The 18505-nt window shown below is 44.9% G+C and overlaps 2 protein-coding genes across 3 annotated transcripts; one reads left to right on the top strand and one right to left on the bottom strand.

Moving 5' to 3' along the window:
* Positions 1-5146: 5146 nt before the first annotated feature.
* Positions 5147-11146, bottom strand: DMRTC2 (DMRT like family C2). Of its 2 annotated transcripts, XM_016129893.2 has the most exons (9): positions 11074-11146; positions 9794-10021; positions 9557-9711; positions 9198-9274; positions 8744-8927; positions 8476-8602; positions 6699-6819; positions 6429-6603; positions 5147-5485 (listed from the first exon to the last, which is right to left on the bottom strand). In XM_016129893.2, exons 2-9 carry the CDS (start codon positions 10015-10017, stop codon positions 5373-5375), a joined length of 1176 nt encoding a protein of 391 aa, XP_015985379.1. In that variant the 5' UTR covers positions 10018-10021; positions 11074-11146; the 3' UTR covers positions 5147-5372. The 2 variants fall into 2 exon arrangements, with proteins under 2 accessions (XP_015985379.1, XP_036088275.1); XM_036232382.1 differs by lacking the exon at positions 11074-11146 and having other exon boundaries at positions 9794-10154.
* Positions 11147-14798: 3652 nt separating this feature from the next.
* LYPD4 (LY6/PLAUR domain containing 4) lies at positions 14799-16524 on the top strand. The gene is made up of 4 exons (XM_016129894.2): positions 14799-14911; positions 15070-15213; positions 15696-16022; positions 16293-16524. Exons 1-4 carry the CDS (start codon positions 14845-14847, stop codon positions 16490-16492), a joined length of 738 nt encoding a protein of 245 aa, XP_015985380.2. The 5' UTR covers positions 14799-14844; the 3' UTR covers positions 16493-16524.
* Positions 16525-18505: the final 1981 nt, after the last annotated feature.

The raw sequence follows: 18505 nt of genomic DNA, 5'->3' as shown, positions 1-18505 counted from the left end.
CACGTATGGGCTAAGTTAATACTTATAAGGGTTAAGAACAAGAGAGATACACTTATGATCTGATAAAATTGTTAACTTTCTGCAAAAATGGAAACATTTAAATGTGTGCAGCTGTTTTCTGATGTTTAAAAGACTGACAAATTTACATCAGAGGGAGCAAAACTAATAATATTATTAATAAGCCAATATATTATGCCAACATCTGTTACAATTAAAGCCAACTGTCTTAGTTGGTTCAGGCTGCTGTAACAATACCATAGACTAAGTGGCTTGTAAATAACAACTTTATGTCTCACAGTCATGGAGGCAGGGAAGTCCAAAATCAAAGCACCAGCAGATTTGTTATTTGGCAAGGGCCTGCTTCCTGGTTCACAGACAGCCATCTTTTTGCTGTGTCCTCACAGGGCAGAAAGGCAGTGAGGAAGCTCTTTGGGGAATATTTTACAAGAGCATTAATCCTGTTTATGAGGATGCTACCCTCATGATTTAATCATCTCCTAAAAGCACTACCTCCAAATACCATTGTATTGGTGATTATGTTTCAACTATTAATTTGTGAGGGTGGACACAAACATTCAGTCTATAATAGTAGATATGCATCTAGCATGATAATATCATGTATTTAAGTTAGGGGCCTTATAGTCATGTAGAATGTTGTCAAAACCTATTTTATGTTGTTTTAAAACTTGAGAATAGTTTTAGTGTCTCAGATTGTCCCCCTCTCCAGAATTGACATGTGTTGAATTTATATTTGTATGCATGTATAACTCTAAATGTCTATATACTGGGGTATTTATATTCAATTTTTATACATTTCTGATGTACACTTCTAGTATCAGTGCTGGATCATTTAAACTGAATTCACTTGAGTTGATTCACTAAATATTTCTTTAAAGAAATAAAGAAGAGCTCTTCCAGAGAAACTGTGTAGTGCCCCACCAAAGGAAGAGACAGGGTTGATATAGGATTTGGGGAAGGATGAAACTTAGGCAAAATTTATATTACGGAGAGCTCTGATGGATTCATGGCAAAGCAGACCCGATGTAATGGAGCCAACATCATGCCTGAGCTGAGAAGCAGACACAGGGTCCTGTTTCCTTGGAAAGTACAGGGTTAAGATAAATGTGTAATGTTATCTCCAGAAACTGGCCTTTGAAATTCTGCACTTGAGTTGGAAATCATGACTGCTTCTCTGGTCATCAAAGTAATTTAGACCTGCCAGGCCAGAGTGAGATGTCCCACTCTGTTGCAATTTCAAAGAGCAAACTTTCTGGCAGTGTATGATTTTAGATAACATGGTTCCTCAGCACTGTGTCCTTGGCGTTAATTTGTATAGGTGTTAGTTTTTACAGGTTCATAATGCTAACAACTCTGTGAGGTGGTTATAGACCAGGCAAATGAGGCTTAACGAGTCAAGTCACTTGACCAAGGACAAAGTTAAAGCCTGAGCTGAGATTTGAATCTACAATGACTACTCAAGCTCTTTCAGTTACTCTATCAACAGACTTTAAAAATGGTCTGAGGCTGTGGTATATCCAGACAATGGGATGCTATTCAGTGCTAGAAAGAAAGGAGCAATAGGGCCGTGAAAAGACAGGGAGAAGCTTAAATGCATACTGCTAAATGAAAGAAGCCAATCTTAAATGGCATATTGTATGATTTCAACTATGTTATATTCTGGGGAAAAAAAAAAAAGCTAAGGAAGCAAAAAGATCAGTGGTTGCCAGGAGTGGGGAGGGAAGGATGAAATTTCAGGGCGGTGAAACTATTCTGTGTGATACGATAATGGTGGATACCATTAGAATGTACAACACCAAGAGTGAACCCTAACTGTGGACTTTGGGTGACAATGATATGTCAATGTAGGTTCCTTAGTTGGAACAAATGTACCCCTCTGGTGTGGAATGTTGATAACTGAGGAGGTTGTGCATGTGTAGGGCAGGGGGAATATAGGAACTCTCTGTACCGTTCTCTGTACTGTCCTCTCATTTTTGCTGTGAAAACTAAAACTGCACTAAAAAATAAACTTTTAAAAACGGTTTGAGGGCAGGAAGTTGCTCGTGTTTTGATGAGGGAGAGAGGCGGCATTAGAGTGCATTAACTTTGTAGGAAAATAAAAAACAGTTCCTAAGGAATCAGACAGAATGTGTTTAGTCATTTATTCTGAGCCCCCAGAGAGGAATTGGATGCAAGTTTTGCCTCCTGTGAGTACTTATTCTTGGAGGGGAGACATAGTTGGACATAGGCACAGCTCAGGGTGATCAGGCCAAGGGCCCCTAAGGAATGTAGAGAACTCTGCTGGAGGGGCTCATCATAGACATTATTTTAAGTCAAATGGAAAAGGCTGAATCTTGCTTTTGGGAAGAGCTCAGGATCTCATGAGGGTCTATCAGGGCATGTATCTATTGGAATATATGTTGGGGGTTGTAGACCCAGCTACACAATGGTACAGGAGTACAGAATGAAGACTACAAATGATCAAAATACAAAAGTTAGCTTCACACCTTCCTTCCCTTTCCTTGTTATAACATAGATATATGATTGCCCCTTAATAGACCTAGGTAAGCCTGGCTGTGCCATGCTCTCCCAGTGACCATTAGATTAGGCAATCAGGATCTGAGTAGAAACTGGATAGAGATGGGTGGTATGATGTCAGTTCTACACTGGACAAGGGGTGAGGTCAGAAGTGGACCAGATTCACATAGGACTGAAGTGAAGGGAGCGTGGATTCCCAAAAGGAATGGGAAATGAGCTCTTGAAGTTAAACTTGGGTGGCTGTGTAGGAGGAATCTTGTTTGTAAAAAGAAGAGCAGGGATGGTACTCCAAATTTGAGGTCTCATTGGTTATTTCTGCAGAACATTAAGATGGTACATGAAGGAGGCTTAGGATAAGAATGCCCTTTTGGACCTGGGCAACACCTTTCCTTCCCCTGCAATGGGAAATAGAAAAAGGGGTGGCATATGAAACAGTGCTCACAGTCCATTGGCTGCAATCTTGTCAGAAGTCAGGAGCCCATTGGCTTCCCACAACCACAGGTGAAAGTTGCTGCACCCAAAGAGGTAGTGACATAGGAGTATGAGCAATTTTTAAATCTGCCCTTTTCCCCAAAGCTGACCTCTGTAGAGCCTATACCCCCACTCCCTCTGGCACCGATGAGATGCCTTCATTTGATAGACAAGTAGGCCTAGCCAGTGGTGTGAAAAGCCCTGCTAGGTCCGGCAATAAGGGGAGGTAGGTTTCAGGGACATGAGAAAGACCTGTAAAGAGGGGCCTTCCCCTAGCTCTTTCCCCCACTCTCCATCTCTTTCTGCTCCTTTCTCGTGTCATTCCAAATTGTACTTTCTTTTTTACTCTTCCCAGCTGTGTGACCTTGGGGTGTACTGGGAACCTTTAGTCAGCCTTAAGTAGCACAGTCTTAGCCATGTTGCATATTGCAACACTTCCCTCCTCTGTGACAATGGCCACTGGGAGAGCATGGCACAGCAGGGTTTACCTAGGTCTATTAAGGGGCAATCATATATCTGTATTAAAACAGGGAGAAGGAAGGAAGGTGTGAAGCTAACTTTTGTATTTTGATTATTTGCATGAAGTTCTGAGAAGTGTTGCAGATTTGTTACTCTGTAATCTGTTAAGGAATAGCCCACCTTCCCAAGGCCCCAAACAGAAAAGAACAAGTTATAATTGGATGCTATCACCATCGATCGTTTTGAATACAAAGAGGGCTGTAGGTAACATTGAGAAAAAGAATCAGTGATCAGTCACATTCCTTGAGCTTTCTGTCTGCCCTTTCTAAGGCTAGGAAAGGAAATGGGGGTGTCCAGGTCTTCATATCTTTGGAATAACTCATTTGGTTTTTGTATATTTGGAATGGTTTAAGGAGAAGGACTTGACAGCAGAAGACTAAGGAACAAATGCAAGTAAGATCTTAATGATATCTTGAGTAGAAAAATAAAAGATTTTTTGGAAAAACTCTTAGATATATGTCTCATGGAGTCCTGAATCTTACACTCTGTTTTATAAAGATTACTCATTGATTTCAGGCCTGGCAAGGAGAAGGAAGCCTCCCCCAATATTTTCCTAGACATTTTTCCTAAAATACTCAGGCAAGTCACTTTATCTCTCTAAGCTTGTTCCTTTATTTGTAAAATGGGAGTAATCATACACAGTTTACAGAGTTGCTGCGAGGATATGTGAATCACATATAGTGGGTACTCAAATGGTAATAATTGTCTCTATAGGTCCTTCAAGATTTAGACATATGAACCTCCTTGGTTTGGGAAAAGCCCTTGTTAAGACTAATTTGATTCTTCCTGTCTTGCTTGACCCCAGTTTCCCCATTTAAAGATGTCATGTTAGATTAACATTAAATTGGCATTCCATTGGACAAAACTGGTCTAAAGATAAGTTTTATTTGGCTCAGATAGGATTTAAGGAAGAAAACTGTGCTGAAATTTGAAAATTAAGACGTTTTACATAGTAATCTAGTTTTCCAGCTTCTCTTGAAAAATCAGAAGAAGTGGCAACACTGAGCCCACATTCCTGCTTGACAAATAATCTGTTAGGGCTAAAAGGAGGCTGCTCCTTTAGATAGGGCATGTGTTCTTAGGTTTCTAGAGCTCATCTGGCTTTCTTTACTCATTTATATGATCCGCTTGGCCCTGTGGGCACTTCATTTGGTAGCTCTCTGGACAGCTGAAAACTGTCTATGCCTGGCACGGAGCAGGTGCTTAAATATTCAATTAACGAATCTCCCATTATCTCCCTCTACCCTTCTTTCTTGTCTGGCCATAGGAAATCTAAGTTTATACTTCTCTGTAGTAGTTATTGAATAACCAATTTTCACTTTGAGAAATGAATTGAACAAATCCTTCCTTTCAGTCAGAATAGACTATGTTAGGCTGTGGTAATAAACAATCCCCAAATTTCAGTGGCTTAAAACAACAAAGGTTTATTTCTTCCTTACTCACACAAACCTAGACACACAATGAAAATACTCTCCTGTTTTTGAATGCATGGAGACAGACATGAGTGCACAGGTATGTACAGAATTACATGTCAAATAAATACGCTGGAACATGAACTCATGCAAAAACCTATTTAGATACTTGTTAGCTCAAATTGCACAACTCTCACCTTGTTTAAAAAGGTCCCAAGATCCAAGGGAGAATAAGAGAATATCTACCTTTGGCCAAGGAAATGCCCATACTACCACGAAATGAACCAAAAGCTAACGAAGCACCTGAAAGCTTAAAAAAAGCCTGAAGCTTGTACTACATTAAATTCCATGCATAAATCCATAAATAAAATACCAAATATGCAGTGCCTGAAGGCTGTCGTCCCCTTCACTAGTGAGGCCTTCACCTCTGTTCTTCTAGCTTAGGAGGGAGATGGACCCCAGACGACCAATGTGCAGAGCCACAGAGGGGGCTGGGCTCGGTCGGAGAGAGGGGCCAACAGGCTGGAATCCTCTTCCTCCAGCAGGAGCTATAGGTAGGAAGGAAGGGGCAGGAGCAGGTCACATCCACTTCCTCCCCCAGCATTGCCCTCTTTTTACCCCATTAAATCCAGGTCTCATCTTTTTTTTTTTTTTTAACCTGGAATATAGCAGACACTTCCTCTTCACTGATTTTCTCACCTCCAGTTTTGCCTCTTGCAATCCCTCCACCACAGCAACCAAACCTGTCTTTCTAAAGCTCAGGGTCTCTAAATATGTCCTACCTAGCTCAGAAACATACTCTGGCTCTCCTTCACACACAATTACTGGTCTAGACTTCAAAGCCTGGCATGCCAGACCTCCATGATCAGAAGCCTCTCCAGCCTCATCTTCTGTTTTAGGAGTTCCTCCAGGCTGATTTCCACACCTGCACACTCTGTCCAATCCACCATTTTGGGAAGGAGAATTCTAAGCCTTCTCTCTCTGTCCCTATAGGTGTTTCTCATTCCTCAAGTTTCCTCTAGTTCTCTCCTGGTTAATCACTGAGCTTTGTGAAAGTATCCAGGTTCTCCAAGTAGAATGGAAGCTTCTCAAAGGCAGTTATAAGATCTCTTTCCAGCCAAATCCTTGTTACCTCTTCAACCCCTCTCCAGGCAGCTTGGGTCCAAAGAGAGAGCCTTGGTCTGGAGTCAGAAGACCAGGCTCTGCCAACTGTTTTGCTATATGCCCTTGGCAAGATCCTGCCTCTCTCTGGGCCTCCCTTTCCTTGACATCAGGGCACTGGAATTAGCTTTTGAGGACACAACTGATAAAACTTATCCACTCAATGGCCATCCCAGGGGCTAGGTTTAGAAGCTTGGGGCCCTGGGCTTGAAGACATTCAACTTGCTGACATCCTGACATCCTGATCTCCTTGGTTAGTCCTTGCTTACTCCAGTGCCTCCACTTCCCAACAATCCCTATCTTATCCTCTCCTTTCAGAGGACAGGTTACCTGGTGGGCCACAGGGGTGGAGCAGGGAGATCCAGGCAGAGTTGGAGGGGACAGAAGGGGTCAAGCGGGGAGCCTGGGATGAATCTTTCAGCCCTACAAGAGCCTCAGCTGCCTCTCGCTGCAGCTGTCGCTCTGAGGGGCCGGAGGTCCACGCCAGGCAAGAGGTTCCAGGGGCCTACAAAGGAAAGGGAGAGAAGCAAATTGGGGAACCCCCCTTATCTCCAGCCTCCAAGTGCTCCTTCAGCCCCCAATTACTTAACTAGCCCCTACTTTTCCCTTTCCCAGGTCAACTTCCTCCCAGGGTCCTGGATCCCACTTCTTTCCCAGGACCTGTGGCTGTAGCAGAAGAGGATCTGGGGTGCCACAGGGCTGAAGTATCAAAGTTGAGCATCTATAAACAAGGAGAGAAAATGCCAGGGTTACTAAACACATGGACAGAGAAGTACACGTGGAAACAGGGGCAGGATTTTGGTATACAGCTGTGAACCACATAACAACATTTAGGTCAATGATAGAACACATATATGACAGTGGTCCCATAAAATTATAATAAAGCTGAAAAATTCCTATTGCCTAGTGACAATAGCCATTGTAACATCATAGTGCAGTGCATTGCTCATGTGTTTGTGGTGATGCTGGTGTAAACATACCTACTGCACTGGTGGTCATATAAAAGTATAATATACAATGATGTACTGTACATAATACTTGATAATGATAATAAAAGACTTTTACTGATTTATACATTTATTATACTGTACATTTTATCATTATTTTAGAGTGCACTCTTTTTCCTTATAAAACAGAGCTTGCTATAAAACAGTACGCCATGTCACGCCAGCAGCAGCCTCATACATCTGGTGTTTGACTTGTTTCTTGATTGCATCGCATTTCTCTTGTGCTTGATTTGTTTTATAAATTCAATGTAGCTTAAGTGTGCAATGTGTAGAAAGTCTACAGTAGTATACAGTCATGTCTTAGGCCTTCGCATTCACACCCCTCATTCACTGATTCACCTGAAGTACCTATAGTCCTGTAAGCACCATTCATGGTAAGTGTCCTATACAGGTGGACCATTTTTTCTTTTATACTGTATTTTTACTGTACATTTTCTATGTTTAGATACACAAATACTTACCATTATGTTACACTTGCCTTTAGTATTCAATAAAGTAACATGCTGTACAGATCTGTGGCCTAGGAAAAATAGCTTACACCATATAGCCTAGGTGTGTAGCAGGATAGGTGTATGTAAGTGCACTCTATGATGTTCACGCAAATTTAATCACTTAACATCGCATTTCTCATAATGTGTCTCTGTCATTAAGTGGTTCATGACTATATTCTGATCTGTGAATCAAAGTGCCTGCTGGGTCCTTAGGCTTTGTGGCCTTGAGCAAGTCCCTTCCCTGTTTTGGCCTGCTTTGTTTTCTGTAAAACGACAATCCCTGACAGCTTCTTCCTTCCAGGGCTACTGTGAGGATTATGGAAAACCATTGGTGTCAATTTTTAAAAAATTAATAAAACATCTAGAGAAAATGGGATGGCTGTTCCTGTCCTACCAGAGTCTGGTTTCCCTCCTCTTACTTTCCTAATTCCCATGGAACTTGAAGAGCAGCTTGGCTCACCTTTAGGAAGCTTTCTCTACTGGCCTCTGGCCTCTCTTCTAGGCCTCTGAGGCTCTCATCATCTCCCCCTCCCCATTTCAGCAGGCAATTCAACTGCTCCATCTTATCTGTTTAAGGAGATTTAATAGTCACTATTTGTTCAAGGCCAGAGCCTGTGCTAGGTGTAGTCAGTACATTATTGCGAATTCTCATGACAACCTGAGAGGTAAACAATAATGTCTCCAATGTACTGATAGAAAAACAGACTTAGAGAGGTAAAATACTTTCTTATACAAAGATTCACATCTAGGCAATGGCAAAGCCAGGAGGGCTCTGCTTCATCCATTAGTCTGAGACCTTTTTTTCTTCTTTATCATCTACTATCGTGTCCACCACAGGATTAGGCATGTGATACACACATATCTTCTGTTCTTACTCACGTGCGGGGCAGGGCAGAGGACCCTTGGGGTTCTCCAGAAGGAGGAGCTGTCAGTATTGGGCGAGATCCTGGGCAGGGTGGGAGGGGCCCATGACTGGGCAGCTGGAGGGTGGTGCCAGGGTCAAAGCCTAATAAGGGTAAGAGAATACAGTGTATACAGGTCATAGGTCACAAATTCTGTCCTCCTTTTTTCTACACTGTATGCTCTTCCTCTTCTCTTCCCATACAGTGGTACACTGGCATTCAAAAATTTGTTGAATTCATCTTACCAGAGAAGGGATGCAGAGGGACAGCAGGTTTTTGGCATAGCAAGCGGCACACCACTGGAGGTGGCATGGAAAGGCCTGGAGGCAGCCAGTGTCCAGGGGCCCAAGCACCTGGTGGCACCGGAGTCCATGGCAAAGGCAAGGCTTCTGGAGGACGGCTGAGCAGCAGAGGCGCCCGGGAGTTCTCCTGCGAGGGTAGAGGGCACAGGTTGGAGTTAGGTACAAGACTGGGAAAAGAATGGGTATGTTCTAGAATGAGGGTAGGACCCCAGATATCAGAGCTTGGAGGGTTGTAAAATCCCACCATCTCATTAAGTCCTTGGAAAAGAAGAGATTTGCCAAGATTATACGGCAAGTCAGGGTGGGACCTAGAACCTAGGCAGCAAGAGCACAGAGGAAGGGGTCTGGGCAAGGGCGAGGAGAGGAGGCACTCCCTCAGGGCCCAAGTTTTCCTTACCTTCCCAGGGGGTGTCAGTGCCAGTGGGACTGCCCCATGGAGAGTCTGAGGCTGGGGCACTATGTTCTCCTTTCCAGCTGTGAGGGACCAGGAAGAGCTTTGGTGAGCCCTTTCTCTTGATCCCTATCCCACTCCAACTGAAAAATGAGTTATCTCCTTCTGAGCTCTTTTCTACCCACAGGTTTCACTGCATCCTCCCAACACTTGATCACATTTTAAAGAGGGGAGGTTGAGACCCAGAGAATAAAAACACCTTGCCCAAGGTCACACACCAGTTCAGTGGCAGGTCTGGGATTCTATTCCCTACTAATGCTTTCTCCATCCAAATCCCCGCCCCATTCCTGGCCAGAGACACTTACAGAGGACCCCTGGTCGTGTGGCTCCCTTCTTGACACGGCTGGGAGCTTTGGGAGGGGCTTCCCCTCTTATCAGTCCCTGAGCCAAGTGCCTTTTTAGCTGTGCCTCCTGCTGCCTACGTAAGGCCACCTGGGCAGCCATGACCCGTCGGCGCTCCCTAAAAGGGGAGTTGTGAGTCAAAAGTCAGCCACCCTGGAGATGAGGCCCCTCCTTCTCCCTTCCTTGGATCTCATACTCACAGGATGAGGACACATTTGTGACACTCGCAAGCCTGAAAGAGGCAGAGGCGCTTGTGACCCTTGAGGTGGGCAGTGACGCCATGGTTGCGGCAGCGGGCACAGGTTGGAGAGCGACTGACAGCTCTCCTAGGGATAAGCTCCATGCCCTGGGGGACTCTGGCCTCACCCTCTGTGGCAGAGTCTGAGGGGCAGTGGTGGACAGCAGGCATTTCATTAGGTTCCATGGATCTGGAGGCAGGAGTGGAGGGTCAAAATGGCCATATGGGCACTCTACTGACCAGCTGTCCTGCCCCTACAAGGCCACACCTGAGGTGGTTCTCCATCTCACCAACCTGTGGGCTCAGCTTTCACCATCGTTTCTCTCCTCTTCATCTCACTACCTTCCTCAGGCATCCTCCTTCCCAGTGCACCTTCTTCCCAAGAACCCCTCTCTTTCCTTTCTAAAGTATTCTTTCAATCCAAACATTATTCTCGTCTGCTCACCTGTACCGTCCTATGCACAAATCCCAGTTTTAGACATACTCATACACTCTGATACCCCCAGCAAGAAATCCTAAACACCCTTTTCACAACCACCCTGTTCCAACAATTTTTCCTTGCATCCTTTTGAACAATGATCATCCCTCCCTCCTGCATTTATTCAACTTCTACAAATAGTTTATGTTCCCCTTTTCACTCAGCCTCATTATGCACCGCAATTTAATTTATCCCTTATATCCCTTTTGATCAAACCATTCTCTTGCACCCCCAGGAATGGCATTATTCTCATGGATTCGTTGCCCCGCTTTCAATAATTATTTTTCACTCAACAAATGTTTATTGAGCCCCCGCCACGTGCCAGGCCCTAATCTAGGCCCAAGTGTGCTTCTCCTGACAGGAATTCCACTCTTGCATTTACAGGGTCTCTAAACTCTGATGCACACCCACATATTGCTCAGCCCCCCCTCACTTCCTGTGCCTTTGACCACGCCCCAAGATTAACTTCAGCCCAACCCATCTCCCCCAGTGCACCCCCCTTTCAGCAGCTGTCCCTCTAAAAGCTGGGCTGATGGCCCCATACCGCTCCAGGGTCCCAATGAGGGGGCGGGGCACGGGGAGCGCGCGAAGGGCCGCGGGGGAGGGGAGGGGAGGCGAGGGTCGCGAGGAGCGCGAGGGGGGTCAGGGGGAGATGACTATGCCGGGCGGGTGGGGTGGGGGTATGGCGCGGGGGTCAGCGCAAGAGAGAGGGAGGTGGGACAGGGAGGGGCGGGGTCGGGTTCGCGTCCTCTGCCCGCGGTTACCACAGCCTCGAGCAAGCGGAGTCTGACTCAGTCAGGAGGCGGCGAAAGGATGAAGTGAGGAAGTGGCCTGAGGAACGGCCGCACTCGCGCCAGTTTTCCCGCCCCTTCTCGCGAGTACCAATGAGCTTCAAGCGCCGCCTCCCGCCGCTGAGGCAGGCGACCAATGTGCTTCGAGGTTCTGCACCGACGTCCCACCCCTTGCCTCCAGCCCGCGTCTCCTCGCGCGGACTCGCAGGCCAGCCAATAGCGCGTCGAGTTGAGTCTCGCGCCCTTTACCCCACCCCCCCCTCCCTCAGCCGCTTGCCTTTCTAGATTGTTCTTTCCCTTTCGGGGGAGGCAGCCAATGGGGCGTCGAATATGGCTTCCAAGACGAGGCTCGCCCAACCCCCCTTCCCCCAAGAACCAACAGCGCAGGCGCGGTCTTGCCTCCTGCTTGGGCTGCGCCGCTGCGCCATTCGTGCTGTTGTCCTCAGCTCGCTTGGTGCCGTCTCTTCGCTGCGTGGACGCCTGTGTTTTCTCTCACCGGTCTCCCGGCGACCCAACTCTCGAACCACTCGTTTCCTTTTATGTTTTTCCCACCCCGTGATTTCCCTTTCCTTCCCGAGTCGCATCTTCTCAGATTGTGCCCCTTTCCTGTGTGTCTCGCCCGTGTCGGTGACAGTTTTTCTAAAAACGATTTTCCTGTTCTCTTGGGGTCTCCTTCCCCCCGCCCCTGCGCAAGGCGCGGTCAGGTGAGTATGCGGCATGGAGGGGGGGCTGCATCTGATAGTCCATCCTGCTGATTTTTCGGAGCCCCTTTCTCCCCGTGCCTCACTGCCTAATAGCCTGGCACCCTTCTCACTTTCTTCACTTCCCTAGGCTTCACTTCTCTGTAATGTTTCTGGGTTTTTTTTTTTTTTTTCCAGCCCTTTCCACTCTCTGTGTGCAGCTCCTTCCAGGATTTCATCCCATTCTCGAGGCTTCTCTCTATATTGTCGCCTTTTCTGTGTATCTTCTAGACCCACCTCACATTTTCCCTCCACAATCATCTGTGTTGTCCTCCTTTCTCCGTGTGTGCCGCCCTGTCTCCTTTTCTCTTTAATCTTCTAAGATTGTCTCCTCGTTCCCCTGTGCCCTACTTCTCATTTTCCTGCCACTCCAATTGTGCCCTCTCTGCTGGTCCTCCTTGGTCCCCCTGCAAGTTTCCATCAGTTTACGCCTCCTCTAATTACTCTTTTGTAGCCATCCTTTTTTCCTTGAGGATTTCATTCCAGTCTTTTCTGGTTGTGTTCCCACTTGTGCTTAGGTTGTTGGGTCCTGTTGTATTGCATTCCAAGTTGTTGTGTGCCATTTTCTCTGACTCAGTCCCTTTGTGTGATCATTTGTGGTCTTTCATTTCTCTGCCCTGTGTCGCTTTTCTACAGGTCTTAGCCTTTTTGTTTGACAAGATTTTTGGGTTATAGAGCATGTGTGTCAGGCGTTCTGGACAGAAAAGGGTGTTTTCTGTGACCTTTTATAAGTGACCTCTGGCTGGCTGCTGTGCAGGGGAGCAGTACTAGACAAAATTGGAAAAGTTGTTTGTGGCTAATATAGGAGTTGGAGGGGGTGAGGGGATCGGGGAGAGGCTTGAATGCCAAATAAAGAGGTTGATCTAGATCTTTTAGATAGTGGAGAGAGAGAGACAGACAGACACAGTGAAACTAGCATTTGTAGAGCGCTTAGGTCTTGCCTGGAATTTCATATTAATAATTTTATTTTCAACAATGACCCTATGAGACGCATTATCAGTCCATATTGTGAATTCAACAAATTGCATAAGGTTTGACAGCTACTAAGTGGAGGGTGAAAATTCCAACCTTAGTCTACCTTTGAGTCCAAAGCCTATGACCTTTGTACCATCACCATTGTTTTAGTTATTTCCAGTAATCCTTATTCCCTACTTTCATTTCCTAACCCTTCCATAGGCACTTATTTCAGGTGGCTAATGCATATCTTTTGGTTTGTGTGTGTTCTTGCAAGATGTGCAGCATTTTATGTGCATGAGGTGTTAATTCATGCAAGTGATGTTGTGTTCTTTGCTATTTAAAATAATCAGCACTGTGCTTTTGTGATCCATCCATGTACATATAATCAGTTACTTCTAACTGCTGCGTGATATTTCATGGTGTGCCTCCCTGCATGTCAAGTGTTCAGTAGGTCTCAGCGAGGGACACCAACATTGCCTTCGATTCACTGTTATTGCAATAATGCTGCATCCTTCCTTTGCAGGCGAAGGTGGAAATATCTGTTAGGTATACCTACTATATGCCAGAAATAGGTATTTGTAAACCTAATTTAACTAAGATTTCTCCCTGCAACACTGTCTTGGGCCTGAGACATATTAGAACTCTTCTCTGTTTCTCAGGGTCCAGAAGAAGGCTCTATTCCACCCCTGCCCTAACCGCCTAAAGACTAGCAGTGCCCAAAGGTCTCTGTGTCCCCACATTTCTGCCAACGCTTGTCTATTTCTAGCTTGCTGATCCTTTGCCAGTGTGATGGAAGTACAATTTGATAGACTAAATTCCTTTCATTGTTGAGTTCACATGTTTCTTCACATGTTTGCTAGCCTTTCCGGTTTGCTCTTCTGAGAATTGCCTCTTCATGTATTTGGCCCATTTTTCTAGTGAGGTTGCTCCCTTGTCAATTTGCTGGAGTTCCTTGGACATTCTCATTAAGACATTGCATATACTTATGCCAATTCTGGCATTTCGTATTATTTTAGAAATTTATCCATTTCATTTGGGCTTTCAAATTTATAAATGTAGAGTTGTTAATGATACTTTTATATTTTTAAAACATCTGATGTTCATTAATTTCTGTTTTTCATTTTGCATTTTATTTGCATCCTCTCTTTCTGTTGATTAGGTTTGCTGGAGAATTCTTATTGATTTTATTAAAGAATGAATGTTAGTTTTTTTCTAATAATTTGTGGTGGTTGCTTTCTATTTCATTGATTTCTACCATCATCCTTATATCTATCCTTTTTGGGGGACCTAGGGGTGCTTTGTTGCTCCTTATATAACTTCTTGAGTTAATGGACATATTTTGAATGCTTCTTGTTTTCTGATAAACCTATTTAAAATATAAATTTACTTCTCAATACTGCTTTGTCCCAAATTTTGGTGTGTAGTTTTAAAGAAAACTTTTGATTTTGAAATGATTGTTGGCTCATAGGAGGTTGCCAAAATTGTATATAGGGTTCCTTAAACCCTACCTCCCACTTCCCCATAGGCACATCTTATATAACTGTAGTCTATAAGCAGGAAATTGACATTGGTACAAAACTCTTAACTAGATTACAGACCTTAATTCAGTTTTTACCAGGTTTTACATGCACCCATGTGTGTGTGTGTGACATGTAGTATGTTCATTATTATTCAGTTCTAAATACTTTTTAATTTCCTTTTTGAAGCAAGGGTTATTTAGTAATATGTCAGGTAACTTTCACACAATCTCATTGTCTCTGGAGAATACTGATCCTTTGAATAAGCCAGCAGGAGAATGAGAGTCATGATTTAAGAAGCTAATATGGTGGGTTGGGTTGGAGGGGAGAATATCGAGATGAGAAGACCTGTGTCCCTGAAAGTCTCAGGAAGCCTATGTCACAGAAAATGATAATGAATTTTCTGCTTTAGAAACAGTGACCCAGAGACAGGTGGACAGAATCCAGGGACTGACAAGAAGCAAGCTTGCGACCTAGACTGAAATTGGTTCCAGGCTGACCTCTAGCATCTAGAACCCTGACACAGGATCATGGGACCCCAACATTGGAGACCTGTGCAACTGCTCTGCCTCCTAGGGGCCATCTCCACTCTGCCTTGTATGTCCTGTTGGATGCTTTGGAACCCCCAGAGGGTGGGGAGCTGAATATCTGGGTTCCTCTGAGAACAGTATCTGTGAAACCTGAGCTCTTAATTGGCAATTTAGGGACAGAGAAGATGTGAGAGGCAGATGACTGGAAGAGCATTCTCTCTTTAGGGGCTGGGGCTCTTTTGTGCTATGAAGCAACATCTTCACTGTTCAGAGCTGTTACTCTCCGTAACTGGAAATGGCTTCTGATGAGGAGCATGGTGTGTAAGCTGAGTGAGGGCTGCGAGGAGACACTGGTGCTCATCGAGACAGGTGAAGGGGAGTGAGTGACATTGATACTGTTTTTTTTTTTTTTGCTGGTTCCTCTGACCCATAGCTCAATTCCCAGCACCCAGGGACTGTGGACTTGAGTTCCAGGTATTTGCCCCATTATATCTTTGGGAATAATGTCAAAGCATTGGTGGGAGAAGGACTGGATCCAGCTGGTTGTGGTGTGGCCTGGATAAGAGGGCAGGATGGAGGTGGTCAGATCCCAGGAGGAGTGGGCAGTCTGGGAGAGAAGAAAAGGATAGGACACAAGGGAGAGAGGAGCAGATGGGCTCTGTGGGAGAAGGGAGTGATGAGAGACAGATGGAGACACCAATATCAGTGCAGCTGCAGTGAATGGACAGTGAGGGAGGTGCAAAGTTAGTGATGGGGCAGAGTGAGCAGGAAGAGCTGGGTGGAGGGTGGAAAGGTGCACTCTGGGTGTGGCCAGTGACACTGATCAGAACTCTCTAATCTCTGCTCCTCAGGGACCAGAAGGGGAGTTGTGGGTTTTAAAGGCTGCAGCCCAGCCCCATCTTATCCCCAGCAAGTCTCTTACCTCGTTTCACCGCCTGGATTGTCCATTGCCTCTTACAGCCGTGTCTGCCGGACATATCTCTGCAATAACCTCACCAATATGGCTCCTTTTACAAAACTCAAGGAGAATGCTTCTAAGCCTACAGCATTTTCTTCCCATAGTTGCCCAACCTGTGTGGGCGAGCACTCTAAAGATTGTCTCCCAAATTTTGTCACTACTGATTCTTGCCCCTACGACGCTCCTAAGTGTTACAGTTCCACCTTAAGATTTCAAGCAGGTGAGAGGAGAGAAACTTTATCAAATGCCCGTTCTCTGCCAGGTGCTGTCTGGGACCTTTCCACCTCTGAGAGTAGCTGGTGGGATCAGGAGGAGGGATTGGGGTTGCGGGCACCAGACCCACAGATTCAGAGGAGGAAGGAGGAGGTGGCCTGGTGCCCAAGTCTTTAGTGGGAGAGCAGGTGCCCTGGTTTGCGAGGGGTGTCTGGAAGGAAGGACAGGTCGCGTGAGTCTTGAAAGTGTCCCTGACTTCTCCCTCTCATCCTTACAGGGTATCTCAATACCACCTTCCTCCTCATGGGTTGTGCTCGTGACCATCACAAAATTTTAGCACATGCTCACCATATTGGGTACATCAGAGTGACTGAAATCCTCAACATCTTAGAGAGGGCTCAGATTGCTGGTGCAAAGCCAAGCAAGTGTGCTGCTTGGGGGATTCTCTCAGGGCTCCTCCTTGCCTTCAGGAACTAACAGTTTAGTTGGACTGGACAAACACCCAGACCCCTTCATGTAACCAAATAAAGTCATAGAGTTGCCTTTCTGCTTTGTCCTGTGGTCCATGAGGGTTGTGGAGATGTGGAAGGTGTGAAGAGGGCCAAACACATCCAAGGAGGTGAAGGGGAGGGGCAGGCAGTAGGCAGTACTTGAGGTGAAGTGAGCAGGGCGTGGGGTGGGGTGAGGGAAGAAGATTGCTGTCAAAGTGAACCCAAATACTCTTTTTCTCCTCCCACTTCCTCTGGGTATCTCAACACTATCCTGGGTTCAGCCACCAACTTAGAGATCCTGGCCAAATCTCTCCCCTTTTCTTGGCTTGCTTCCTCCCCTTTAAAATGAAGGACCTTATGAATTACAGCTGAGTCTCATCAGGGTGATTTTAAAATATGATCACCTATTGAGTTCCTACTCAGTATGTGTCAGTTACTGTGCTAGTATCAGGATCTCATTTAAATCCTCTCAAGACCTCAGGTAAGTTTTATCCCTATTTTGCAAGGAAGAAACTCTAGGAATGTTAAATTATTTGCCCAGAGTAGAATCCTTCTTGCCTTTCCTGCAGATCTCTGTTCCTGCTGAGGGAAATTTATTGAGATATTTGGAGAGCTAAGCTGCTTTCCTCTGTTCAGCAGTTGTTTATTTGTATAATTTGGCAAATAAGGAAGAAAGGAAGGAGCAGCACTGGGGGCGATTCCTTTCCACCCAAAGTTCATGTTCCAAGCTCCTAGGAGAGGAGGACAGTGTTATTCCTCTGTCTGGTCATAAGGGGGAAGCAGACACCACTTTTCAATTTGACTTCAAGTAAGGGGGGAAGAGAGAGAGAGAGAGAGAGAGAGAGAGAGAGAGAGAGAGAGAAAGAGAGAGAGAGAGAGAGAGAGAGAAGGCCATTTACATGTATGTTCTCCATTTAATTCTATCTCATGAAGTAGGGAAGCAGAGACTAAGTGTGCTTTTACTGTAGGTTAACTATTTTCTGTGCATGACCTCATTCATTCTTACTACAACCTTATTAAATAGATATTGTCACATATGTATTTCTAATTTACAAGTGAAGAAACAGGTTTAACTGCTTGAGGCTCCAGAGACCACCTTTATTAATAGCTTGAGCAAATAGCATCAGAAACACAGGTGTCTGCAGTTGGCCTCAGAAGTGGGATGGGCATGAAGACCTCGATTACTTCAGACAGGTTTTGGGAGGATGATTGGGAAGGCAAAGGTCATGGTTAAGTGGACTAGGTCTGAATGGAGACCAGAGAGCCTGTGGCAAAGAAGTTGTTAGGTCATAGAGGGAAGGTTTTGTGGGCAAGTTTTACCAGTGAGCTTTAAACATCCTGTATTTCTGACCAGTTGTGCTAGTAGATAATTTTAGAGGGCTGAGCTGAGGCATGAGTGGGCCAAGACATATTTCTCTTAATTTAATTCCACTAGTCAAGGTGGTGAGGGCATCAATAACATTCAAAGGTAGTTGGAAAGTCATAGGCGATGGTATCCTTAGGTGTCCCAAATGAATGGCCCCAATCATGATGGTGGGACATATATACTATGTACAAAATATTATATGTAACAAAAATATAGGATATGAAGTGTGACTTAGTAAACATCTAACACACGTCATTCAACCTAAGGAATAGAATAATAGGAGTAACTTGCATCTCACCTATATGTTTCTTCCCATTCCATCTCTCAGCCTCCTCCCATGAAGTAACCACTACCTCACATTTTACTTAGGTTGGGTTTTTATATACTTTGATTACATATATATATATATATATTATGAACAATAAACATTGTTCCAAACGTTGTTTAGATATGCTTGCTTTTGATCTATGTAAGAATGGTATGTAGTTTTCTGGAACTTGCTTTTTAAAAACTAATATTTCTAATATTCCTGTTTCAGTGTATGGTGTTTTTCTTTCTATTTTTACTGATGTATTACCTCCCATTACATTGTATCACAATACGATTCTTGTAAATTATGCTTGGATTCCCTCC

This window comes from Rousettus aegyptiacus, unplaced genomic scaffold, assembly GCF_014176215.1.
Source record: "Rousettus aegyptiacus isolate mRouAeg1 unplaced genomic scaffold, mRouAeg1.p scaffold_m13_p_14, whole genome shotgun sequence".
In the NCBI taxonomy this organism is placed as follows: Eukaryota; Metazoa; Chordata; class Mammalia; order Chiroptera; family Pteropodidae; genus Rousettus; species Rousettus aegyptiacus.
The sequence above is the reverse complement of the archived record's forward strand: the minus strand, read 5'-3'. Positions and strand labels throughout refer to the sequence as shown.